Source organism: Urocitellus parryii, chromosome 2 (assembly GCF_045843805.1).
Source record: "Urocitellus parryii isolate mUroPar1 chromosome 2, mUroPar1.hap1, whole genome shotgun sequence".
NCBI lineage: Eukaryota > Metazoa > Chordata > Mammalia > Rodentia > Sciuridae > Urocitellus > Urocitellus parryii.
The window spans coordinates 223538316-223550251 of NC_135532.1; the positions used below are offsets into that span (position 1 = coordinate 223538316).

Here is an 11936-nt window from a genome sequence, read left to right on the forward strand (position 1 = left end):
ATTCCTGGGCTAGAGTCTGAAGGGGCTTTCCAACGGCTGTCTTCCAGGAGGAGCGCTGATGGACAGTGGCGTCAGACTCACCGCCGTCTTCACCTCCCCAGCCCTCCGCTGTGTGCAGACGGCCAGACACATCCTGGAAGGTCGGTGAGAATCTCAGCAGGCTTTGAATGTGGCCTTGACTGTCCTCCAGGGGAGGGGAGGGAGCAGAGGTACAATGGGATGGCGGGCCTGAGCCGCCAGACAAAGCAAAGGCCGAGATGGACCAGCGGCCCCAGGCCAGCCGCTGAGGCACTGCTGCTTCTGCACTCCAGGACTGTGGGCAGTAGGAGCCGGGTGACGAGCACCGGGCCCGTCCTGCTGCTCACCCAGGCCCCTTTCTGCCAGGTCGAAGGAAACACCTGGAAAGGGGCTTTCAAAAACCCAGGGATCTGGGAACTGCTGTGGTCCCTTCTAAGCTGCCCACGGGGGCTGTCCTGCGTGCTTCTGGGGGCAGAATATGCCAGGAAGCCTTTGGTGGGCCCTTGTGCAGCTTCTACACAGGAAGAATTTCCTGCCCAGAGATGGCAGCCCATTAGGAGGTTCTGCTCCCCAGTCTGCACCCCGCCTGCTCCTCCTGGGTGGGAGGAGGGATGTGACCTAGTTCCCCAGGCAGGGACTGGTGCGCCAGGACACAGGGGCAGGAGGGAGGCCAGGCACAGACACGGCAGGCGGGCCCACGTGGGGGAAGGGCTTGCTCCATGTCTCAGAAACACAGGAAGTCAGGTCGCCATGGACAGCAAGCCAGGGGGGACAGTCAGAAGCTTGCAGAGCTGTTGGGGAGTGGGGCCACACATGGGCTGGGACAGCAGAATGACCGGGGCAGCACAGTTGTGGGCATGAGTTTCCATGGAGCATTGGGTGGGCCCGGGGTCCCCCCCAGCTGGAGCTAACAAAGGCTGGGGTGACAGTGAGGGCAAGGCAGTGAGGGAGTGTGGATTGGGGACAGTGTGTGCAGGGTGATGAGGCTGCGGGGTCCAGGCGGGCTCCGGCAGGGAGACGGGGCTGGGCAGGTGGGTGGAAGGAGAAGGGCAGGGAGCTCACAGGAACCAAGTCCTGGGGGAGCGAGGGAGCAGCAGGAGACTGCGCCTACAGAGTATCCGAGGCAGGAGCGGTGACTGGGTGCAGATGGTCAGGAGGAGCTGTAGGAAGGATGATGGGTGGACTGGACAGGTGCACCTGCCCCACTCCTGTGCCTTCTCTCCCTCCCGTCCTGTGTGGGCAGCTCTGCAGGGACCATCCAGGTCAGGATGCATGGTCAGAAGTCCCAGCCTGTGGTGGCTGACCACCTTCAGGAGCAGCTTGGGCCCCTGGCGCCATCCACCCCTTCCCAGGCTCTCATGGACTATTTTGTGACCCCCGAGAAGCCTCCGTCTGCCTCCCACCTGGGAACCCTCCCTGCTCCCTTGTCATCCCACCCCCTAGTGACATTGGACCTCGAGCCCCCACTCTGCGTTTCAGGTCTCTGAGTTAGAAATGCGGGTACCTCAGCTGGTGCAGGGGTTCCAATGTGACTGCAGGGTGCCTCTCCCTCCGGTTCTCAGCTCATGGTGCTGAGGAGGATAAAAGGACCAAGTCAGCCTTTTACGGCAAACCTGGGCAGCGCCCGGTAGTCCCCAGTGCCTGACTGCCTGGGTGGCCTGATGCACGGCATGGCTGCACCCAGGGTGGGACAGGCCTGCCAAGGGCCCTCGTCCCTCCCCATCAACACGTGTGCAGACTCTTGCACACAGAGAGCACGTGTGTACACACCACACACGGACACACGGCACACACACACACAACCGCACACACATGAGCACATACACACATGCGCACACACCTCGGCGTCTCCTTCAGCAGCTGAGCATGGACTACAGTGCTGGGGGACAGGAAGACGAGACCAGCTGCTTTTTCAGAGAAATGACCCAACCAGGTGATAAGGGCCCACGGTGGTGGACTCTCCTCGTTTCTCTCACCACCCACCCAGAAGGGAAGGAGAAATGAGAAGTGGCCACTCCGTGCCGCCCTCTGCTGGAGGGACAGGGCAGCAGAAGTACCACCAACGCCAGTTCTTTCAACGCCCGCACAATCGCTTCTAGGCCACATTTGTTGCAGCTTTCAGGTTGGGGTGACTCTTAGTGAATGTGACGGAATAAAGCAAAACACCTAGGAAATAACACACCCCAGGTTGCCTAGCACCAGCGTGCTTATTATTGACCCAACGATGACAGTAAGAGGGAACAAAGCAAGGAACGGGCAGGGTGTGATACAAGGTGACAGCTTGGCCTCAGTTCCCTCTCTGTCCCTGCTCCAAGCCTCTCACTTCCTCCCATTTATAGAGCCTCGTTTGTGGTTGCCTAAGATGCAATTTTCCACCATCTTTCAAAACTGGTTTAACTTCCACTCTGCAGGCGCACCCGGGAGAGCTGGTGTGAGACGCCCAGGGCCTGTGTCCCGCCAGACGCCCTGGGCCTGGCGCCTGGGCTTTTGTGGCCCACCCTCTCCAGTGGTGACCTGGCCCTCCTCTTCCCTCCCAACCTCCCATCACAGCAACGGCGTATGAACAGAAGCATAAAAACATTCTTTTGTGCAGTCTTCATGGCAAAAAAACGCTGAGCACTTTAAAAATCTTTTCGTAATTTTGTCCATTTTGTCACTTATGTTTCCATATTAGGAGCATATTTATTCCATATTTTGTGGATATTCTTTTGGCTTCTGTTACTTGGGTCTCTGGCATGAACAACAAAAAGTTCTCAAAACTGTCATTGGACAATGGCCATGTCTGTATCTCTAACGTGATCTTTGGCTTCTACTCTAGTCACAGAAGATTCCCATTGTTACGGCTGTTAAAGGACACAGGCTTATAGATCCTGTGTTAGCTCAGAAAACAAGCAAACCCGATCCTCCCCATAAATCCCAAACACGATCCACCTGTTTTCCAGGCAGATCCAAACATGCTAAGCTTTACATCAGTTCCTCGTCCATGAGTGTCCAGATGGGCCATTAGCCAAAGGTGTCCCACAGCGCAGTGGCCCAGGAGGCGTCCTCCACAGGGGAGCTGCTGGCCAGGCCCTGGAAGCTCCCAGAGCCTCCTCCTGTGATGTCCTTAACCATGACCAGGGAGGACGCAGGAGCCTTGGTCCAACCCCTTCCTAAAAGTGCCTGGCGTGGGAACCCGTCCCGTGAATCTGGACACATTTTGGAACTAGTTTAATCTCCAACACTTGCACTTAATGACACTTTCCCCATTTCAAATAAAAGCAGTCAGTCTTTTATCCCCCCTGCAAAAAGGGACGGCCTTCCTTGACAGACCTTTTAGTCAAGACATAAAAGGTGAGTTGCAAGGAGCCAGAACCTCCCAGAGACAGTTCCTTTCTGTCCTTCACCACTTGCCCAGTCGGGGCCACGTGTCCATCAGGACAGTGCCTCGTCACTGACATTCTCCAGAGGGCCACATCCTTCCTACTGACGGCTGGACCGGCAGAGTCCTCACTGCACCCTCCTGGCCTCCACCAGAGGGTGAGGCCTGCCATGGTGGCTTAGCTGTAAGTCCTCCTGGGGTCCAGTCGAGCCTGCAGCCTTCGAGGTAGGCTGTCCCTTCCAGACAGAAAGTCCTCACCCCTCTGGTACCTCCATCGCCTGGCAGCTTGGGTTTCAGAAACAGCACAGCTGAGTTTAATCACAGAACAATATTCACCAAGAAAAAGAATCACATCTTTGAAAGGTATTTTTAGATCTGCGTGAAAGTCAGCTCCAGTGGGGGAGAGACCCATCTACTCAGGCCACACTGGACGCTGCCCAGGACAAACACTTGTTCTCTGTTGAATCCAGAACTCAAACTGGAGAAAAAAATGAAGATAAGAGTGGAGCCCGGGATCTTCGAGTGGATGAAATGGGAGGCCAGCAAGAGCGCCCCGGCCTTCATGACCCGGGAAGAGCTGAAGGAGGCGGGCTTCCACGTCGACCCCGACTACAGGTGGGCCTTGCCCAGGCTCTCTGCCCCTCTTTCCCCAGCTCTGGTTAAAGAGTTGTCAGAACCCTGGTGGAAGAAGGCGAGGGAGACCATGTTCAGGAGGGACTTTGTGGTGGCGCTGAGCAGTGGGGGAGAGGGGTGGGCCCAGCTCTGAGCACGGCCAGGGCCGGCGGGGATCTGTGGCCCAGGAGCAGGTGGGCACTGGTGGAGAGCAGCTGAGCCTGCCTGCCAAGACTCCTGGTGAGGGCAAGCCAGGGTGATCAGATGGCACCTGAGGGGCCAGGGTAGAGGAATCTGGTCAGACATGGACGGTGGTCTTACCCGTGCAGATGCCCAAAGGTCAGGGCCTCGCAGGGGAGGCATCGGGGGGCACCTGACCTGAGTCTGATGGAGGGGAACATACTGGTCCTTCCCTCCCAAGCCCAAGAGCTGAGCAGGACCCTACTGGGCTCCGTAAGAACACAGCCCTGCCAGTGCCATCTTCTGTTGACTGGAGGCCCCTGAGCCCTGCCAGGCAGGGCCACCAGGAGAGCGTTCTCCTCCCCAGCCGGCCCAGCGCACACCCCCAGTCCCTGCGAAGGAGCCCACAGGGTAGCCAGACCCTCCTCCTCCTTCCAGGCCTGCCTTTCCCCTCTGCTCCCTCCTGCCTGCTGAGAGCTACGAGGAGTACGTCAACAGGTGTGCCGTGAGCATGCACCAGATCCTCGGCGCCTGCCCCCAGGACGGTGAGTCCTCCGCCTTCCGTGGGAGCAGCCTCGGGGGGCTCCCTCTGCGGTGGAAACGGACGACTCCTGGATTACTAGCACCCCCACTCCCCCGCTCCCGTCCTCCAGCCCGCAGAGCACCCACCTCCACCGCCACAGTAACGGGGACCTAGATGGGACCCTGATGCTGGGCCCAGGAGCTGACAGACCCAGGCCAGCACCCATGTCCAAAGAACTCAGGTCAGCTTCTAGGGACCAGGAAGCCAGGGAACTGCCAGGCAGGTGGGTGTGTGGGCCACAGCCCACTCCCCACAGCTGGCTGGGGCACTCACGTCACTGAGGGAGACCCACTCAGCCCGGGAACTCTGGCTGCCCTCCAGACACTGGAGTCCTTACAGTGATAAACTGGCTGATCCCTTCAAGCACCCACCTGGTCAGTCCTGGGCAGCAGCCACCACCAGATCTCACCTATGGTTGACTGACCCAGGCAGCCAACCCCCGGAGGGTGGTGGCTCAGATCCCCCACTCCACCCTGCAGTTGGTGCACAGGTGCTGTACCTCCAGACCCTCTGCAGAGGGGTGATGCCCGCTGGAAAAGACGGCACCCAGGGGAGGCAGAATAGTGAGTGCGGTTGGGCTACGGTCAGCCACGCAGCTACTGGGAGGACACTCGTCCGAGAAGGTGCTCTGCTCCTGCTCTGACAGCGAGATGTCCTTTTTCCACAGCGGGCATCATTCTAATCGTGAGCCATGGCTCTGCGCTGGACTCCTGCACCCGGCCCCTCCTGGGGCTGCCACCCCGAGACTGTGGGGACTTCGCCCAGCTGGTGAGGAAGGTAAGTGCGTGTTCTCAGCTGTGTGGGCCACTAAGTCCAGCAGCCAGAAGGCACAGGCTGTCACAGTCCCTTCTCTGGGCAACAGGTCCCACGTGCCTCTGAGAAGGTGCCACCTCTCCTGAGCAGAGAGCAACCCTGGCTGGGGTGACGGACAGGCCTGTTGTCCTTATCACTGTCACTGTGACTTGAGATCACTGCTGCCAAGAGTGTGAAGAACAAGAAGCAGGATTTAAAGATTTTGGTTCCTGTTCTAATTCCTCGCCACTTGTAGAAGACACAGCCCAGTAAGGGCTGAGCCGTCTGGAGCGGGAGAGACGACTGTGGGCCCACTGCAGACCCTGGAGGGAGTACTGGGGGACCAGAAGGACCTTCCCCTGCTTGTCTCCAGACTCACCAGCTGCAGAACGTCCCTAGAGGTTTTCCTGGGGCATCCTCCAGGGTAGCCCCAGCGCCCCCCGAATGTTGCTCTTGCTCCTGCAGATGTCAGTGTGCCTCCTGCCACCTGCTCTCAGGCCCCCCTCCTCTCCCTGCCCCCTTCCTGCAGCCACACGCTCACACAAGCCCCGGCCCGGGCTCCTCTTTGTCCATGTAGCCAGCAAGGGTGACAGCACTGCACACCAGACAATCTCAGAACTGCAAGTTGACACCGTTCCAAAACCCACTTGTCCTTGTGGCCAAAGGTCTTGCCCACTCACAAGACCCTTGGCCAGTCCTGAACTCCCGGGGCTTTCCTATGCTGGCCATCTGGCATCCACCCCAGCACCCCCCAAGATAAGCCAGACTTGCCCAGGCTCCTCAGAACTTCATCAAGGGGCTTTGCCAAAGGACGGGCCTTCAAATCAGGGGCAGCTGCAAACGGAACACCCAAGACCTTCCTGTTGCCCACTCAGGACCTTCCTGTTGCCCACTCAGGACCTTCCTGTTGCCCACCCCACCCCCACCCCTTAAGCCAAAGGAGAGGCTCACTCCTGAGTCCACACCAGCCTCCACTTAGATCCCCCTGCCTCAGGGGATTTCTGCAAAATTTTGTCTGATCCAAGAAGTTCTAGATATTAGAAAGAGAAAGGAAATGAAGAAAAACAAAACATGCCACAAACGTAAAGCCCGTCACAGGGGCCTGTCCACCCAGCATGTTCGTTCCACAAGGAACTGTGCCGGAGCTCCTCGGGTGCTTGTCCCTGAGCCTGGAAACCCCACAGGCCCCTTTCTGTGCTGCTGCGGGAACATCAGCCACTCCCTGGGGGGCCAACCAGGGCTCCCATGGCACTGTGGACATTTGGACCTCACGCTTCTCAGGTCCCCTGCATTCCAGGGTGCTCAGCAGCACCTTGACCCCAGGCGTCCCTAGGGGTCAGTCGGCCCCAGGTGAGGACTGCCCTGGCAGACGCCACACTGGTCTAAGGCAGCGGGGACCCTGGTGGCCCTCCACAGCCCAGGAGTGCCTGTCAAGACCAGCCCAGAACTGGCAGGCTGGCATCAAATGTCAACACGGAGCCCAACCTCTGTTCCAGATCCCCTCCCTGGGAATGTGCTTCTGTGAAGAGAACAAAGCCGAGGGGAAGTGGGAGCTGGCCACACCACCCGTGAAGACGCTGACGCATGGGGCCAACGCGGCCTTCGACTGGAGGAACTGGATCCCGGGCCACGGAGCCCAGTGAGGCGGTCCACCAGGAAGGGCCTGCGGGCTGCAGACTGTGTGATCCTGCCACCACCGAGGTGCCTGAGCCTCGCCGGAGGTGACTCGCGAAGCACAACATGCACTTTTATATTCCAGAATTCTTGCCGCTTGCTTTCACCCTGCCACGGCCATCCGCCATCAGGGCACAGAGCAGCCAGCCACGTTAGGATGTCACACTAGCGCACACACCGAGACCTGCCACGGGGCCGTCAGAGCTGCTGGGGTGGAGGGAGGGGGACCAGGCATCCCATGTCCAGGAATCGCAGGCCACACACACACACATGCACACGCACACACACATGCACAGGCACATGCACACACACATGCACACACGCACACACATGCGCACACGCACACACACGCACACACATGCACGCACATGCACACACGCACACACGCACACACGAACACACACACACACACTTTATCTTAGGTGCTCTTCGAGTCAAGCTCCCACCATTTCCCTTCATCTACTCCCACCACTGTCCATGTGCACGCCAGCTAAAGAGGTCTAAGTGTCCATCAAGCAGGGAACTGTCCGCCTGGTCAAGGTGGGGACTGCCCCTGGGTGCCAGCACCTTCCCTGTCTGTTGCCACTGCAACAAATGAGCCCGACACAGCGGTGGCTGGAAGCACACCGACCTTGACCACACACTTATTCTCTTACAGTTCTGGAGTCAGAACTTCCAGAACGGGTTGGGACCTGTGCTCCCTCCGGGGACTCAGGCGGGTCACATCTCCTGCCTCCTCCAGCGACTGGAGGTGCCTGCGCATCCTGGCACAGGGGCCTCCTCCATCTCCAAGGCCAGCAGCAGAGCACCCCCCAGTCTCTGCCACCTGGCCTCTGCCTCTGCACCTCCTCCTCCCTCTCACAGGGACCCTGTGATGGCCCCGAGCCTTCCTAACAACCCTGGGCTCCCTCTCATCTCAAGGTCTTTAACCCACATGTTTTACCATGGAGGCCACCTGCTCACAGTCCCAGGAATTAGGATGTACGCGTCTCCGGATCTCCACCTGCCAGGCCCTGTCTTTCCAAGCACATCAGGCTGCTATACGAGGGCCTCAAGTGAGGAGTCGAGGCCCCTCTTCCTGAGTTTCTCTGGCTCTGATCAAGTGCAGCGAGGGTGGGGCTTTGCAGAGCGGGAGAGCGGGTTCTTTCTCTTGGGGAATCAAGAGGAGGGCCCCAGCAGAGGGCAGCCTTCTCCGTGGTGGCATAAGCCCTATGGTGGCTTTGCCTTTGAAGAAGATGCTCATCAGAGGATGCGGTGTCCCCATCAATGTCCTCCCACTCCCACACCTGTCCCCCAGCCCATGCACAGGGTCCCTAAACTGCAGGCAACACTCCCACCGTGATGACGTCAAAATCAAATCTGTTCTTCTCCAGAGGCCCTTTCATGACTGCTGGGTGATCCGCTCCGGCCCTTTACAGAATGAAGTGCCGGTGTGCTCCTTCCCCTTCCCCTGCATCACCCAGGCAAGCCAGGAGCAGTGATACAGGGCACTTGGTAAATAAAGATGGCAAATGTCCCCACAGTCGGAGCACCACACCCTGCTCAGGGCCTCGCTGTCTGGTCAGGCGCTCTCCTGAGGGAACCCTACGCCTGTTGGCCCCGTTTTGTTTTACTAATGACTTATTTTTTCTGCATCCAAACATAAGGACGTCTGGGGCTGTCACGGCAGCAGAGAGCAAGGCCCAAGGGCAGCCCTCTGTGGTGCACCCAGGTCTACTCTGCAACCCCGCAGGCGCCCGGCAGGTCCTGGCAGGAAACAGTGGGCTCCCTGTGAGGGCAGGCAGGGGACCCTCCTGCTAGGAAGCCATCCTGCCCCAGCTCTGGGACAGCTCTCCTCCCTCCAGCAGGGTGTGGAGGACAGCCGCTGTCCCCAGGGGGCCTTTCCTGGACCTGCTGCCACACCCACCAGCAGTGACACAGGCACAGAGCACATCAAGTGGGCACAGTAAGCCACAGTCCCAGCACAGGCTGGCCTGTACTGTGTACCTGGACTCATCTCCAGGGTGAGGCTTAGGGTTCCCAGTCCCTGTCTGGTTCCAGGGATGATCCTGGCGTGGGTGCTGCTGGCCTGGTTCGCCAGGGGAAGGGGACGGCTGGAGTTCCAGCTCTCGGGGTGCAGTGTGCAGGAAACACTTTTCCTTTATCTTCCACGTGGTCTAGCCAGACCAAGTTGGGTCATTTTGGCCTTCCAGAAGGAGTGACTTATGACAAAGCTGAGTCCTGAGCCAGCCTGCGCTGGAGAGGGGCAGAGGTGGCACCTGTGCCGGCTTCACCCTGCAAGTTTCCACCCCAAGACCTAATGAGGGGCATGGCGGGGAGGCTCCTTGGCGGGCTTCACTCTTTCCTCTTCCTGGGTCAGCCCTCCGTGTTTCTGAGCCTCGTGTGACCCCTGCTGGCACCATCTGGGAATGGACGGGTCACCATGGACACACCAGCCTGTCACCACCCACATTCTTCTTTTGACTCCTGCACCTGTACGCTGGAGGACACCAGCCTGGGCGGGATGGGCACCCCGAGGCTGGGTGGCTGGGACCGGTTCTTAGATACTTGTGGCATCATATGCCCACCCCTTGCCTGGCTCTGGAAAGACGGAAAGTGGGGGAGAAACTAGAGGAGGAGGAGGCAGAGGAGGAGCCAAAGGAGGAGGCAGAGGTGGATGGAGATGGAGGTGGAGGTGGAGCCGGCCTTGGCTGGACAGCAGAGCCAGTGCCTGCTCTCCAGGATGCACCCTGTGACAACGAAGAGCTCAAGGCCAGGCCTGAGGCCACCAATCCAGGCCTGGACCCCAGAAATAGTTGTCCTGAGAAGAAAAGGCCAATATGCTTTTGCACCAAAGTGAGTCTGATTTTAGAACCAAATTCGAGATGTTTAGGCAGGATTCACGTTGGCCCATGCTATGGCTGTGTCCCCTCCCCAAATTAAAGGGGCAGACAATTCTGCCCAGAGGTCAAAGGAAAGGAAAGTGACCGTATGAGCATACAGCTGGAAAGCTGGAGACACCCCAGGGTCCCCACAGTGGCTGGGAGGAACCCAGGTCGCCCCCAGAAGCTGCTGAGACCAGTTCAGTTCGGGGGCACGTTGTGTCCCCTGAAGACCCTGAAGGCCAAACCTGGCACTGTGCTTGGCCACAGGGGGTCTCAAGAAGTGATTAAGTTCAAAAGGGCTATCAGAGTGGGCCCACCCCCTGCTGCACTCCTTCTAAGAAGAGTAAATAGGACACAGCACACAGAGAGGGCCCACCCTGTGGGGACACTGGAGAGGGCCTCTGTAAGGAAGGAGAGAGGGGTCAGAAGAAACCAGCCCTGAGGCACCTGGACCTGGCTTTCAGCCTCCAGGACCTGAGACGATACATTCCCTGCCTCTGTCCTTGTGTGCAGCCACAGGGAGCTAGCACAGTACATAGAGGACAGTGCTATCAACACGTGCCCCTGGGGGGCTGAGCTCTGCATGGGCAGGTCAGCACCAGGTCAGTGTGAGGTCAGCGCAGGTGTCTAAGGAGCTGTGCCATCCCCTCGGCGTCACACTTGGGAAGGTCCTGTGAGTCCCCTGGGTGATCTGGAGCAGACAGAGGAAAAGTGGGTTATGTGCAAATACTACGCTGTTGTACACCAGGGGCTGGGGCACCCCAGGACTTCAGTGTCCACAGGGCCTGGACCATCCCCAGAGAATGCTGAGGGTGACTGCCAGGGCCTGGACCAGGATGTGAGCTGGGGCACCTTTGTGGGGCTGTGGGCACCAGGACCAGGGGAGAGGTCACTTGCAGGCTCAGGTGGGGGTCAGATCTGGCCGCGTGGCTGGGTACTGCCATTCAGCTAGAAAACGCTGAGGCAAGCCCAGTCTGGCAGCTACTCTGCGACCCAGGTGAGTTTGTGAACTCTCCAAATCTGTTTTCTCATCTATGAAATGGACTACCGTTCACACCCTCCCTTAGGACAGCCATTAGGTCAAGGTCAGCCTCCGCAGGCAGGAGCAGCCACCTGTGTGCACTGGAGAGTCCTCCACCCTTCACTGGACAGCTGGGACCACCAGAAGAGCACTCAAGCGAGTCTGGGTTCTCTCCTCCACTGGCCTTAGGAGAGGGGTGCAGCTGCCAGGGGATTCCAACAGAGCAACGCACAGTGTTCCGTGAAGAAAGCAGGTGGGGGGCCTGGACTCAAGAAAGATGATCAAGATGGATTTCTTTATGTTCTCGGATGCAAACAATCATATGAAGAGATAAAGGAAGGGCTGGGATATGGCTCCGGGGTCTAGCATGCACAAGGCCCTGGGCTCTACCCCAGCAACACAAATTTTTTAAAAATGGTAAAACAATAATTTTGAAGTAATCAGAAATTCAGGATATTTTTTAAAAGAAAGAAATTCAAAATATGGCTCCTGAAAAGAGCCGGAGGCCAAATAACAGCTTCTACAGAACGCTTTGCTCTCTTCTCAAATCCTGTCTCTGTTTTTGACGCCCTGAGCGGTAAGAGGAGCCAGTGCCGCCATCGTGTCGGAGGTGGGATTAGTGCAAGGGGGCAGCGGGGTCCAGCAGCGTCAGGGTGGAGGCCAGGCGGGGAGGGCAGCGGCCGCTATAGAGAAGGAAACGGGAGCTCCCCTGCCTGCCGCGGAGCTGTCTGAACTGGACGAACCGGATGGAAGAAGCATTTCCTGGTGCTGGACAGGCAGGAGGGCAGCTGGTGTCCTGAGCTTACCACAGTCTCTGAGAAAAGCAGTTTC

General features: G+C 58.5%; 1 protein-coding gene across 1 annotated transcript in view; it reads left to right on the forward strand.

Moving 5' to 3' along the window:
• The window catches only part of Ubash3a (ubiquitin associated and SH3 domain containing A), a 29658-nt gene extending 22469 nt beyond the window's left edge, over positions 1-7189 (forward strand). Inside the window, exons 10-14 of the mRNA XM_026410109.2 lie at positions 48-140; positions 3850-3994; positions 4610-4716; positions 5422-5531; positions 7043-7189. Of these exons, the coding sequence (XP_026265894.2) occupies positions 48-140; positions 3850-3994; positions 4610-4716; positions 5422-5531; positions 7043-7189 (602 nt within the window). The remainder of the gene's footprint in view (positions 1-47; positions 141-3849; positions 3995-4609; positions 4717-5421; positions 5532-7042) is intronic.
• The last annotated feature ends 4747 nt before the right edge of the window (positions 7190-11936 follow it).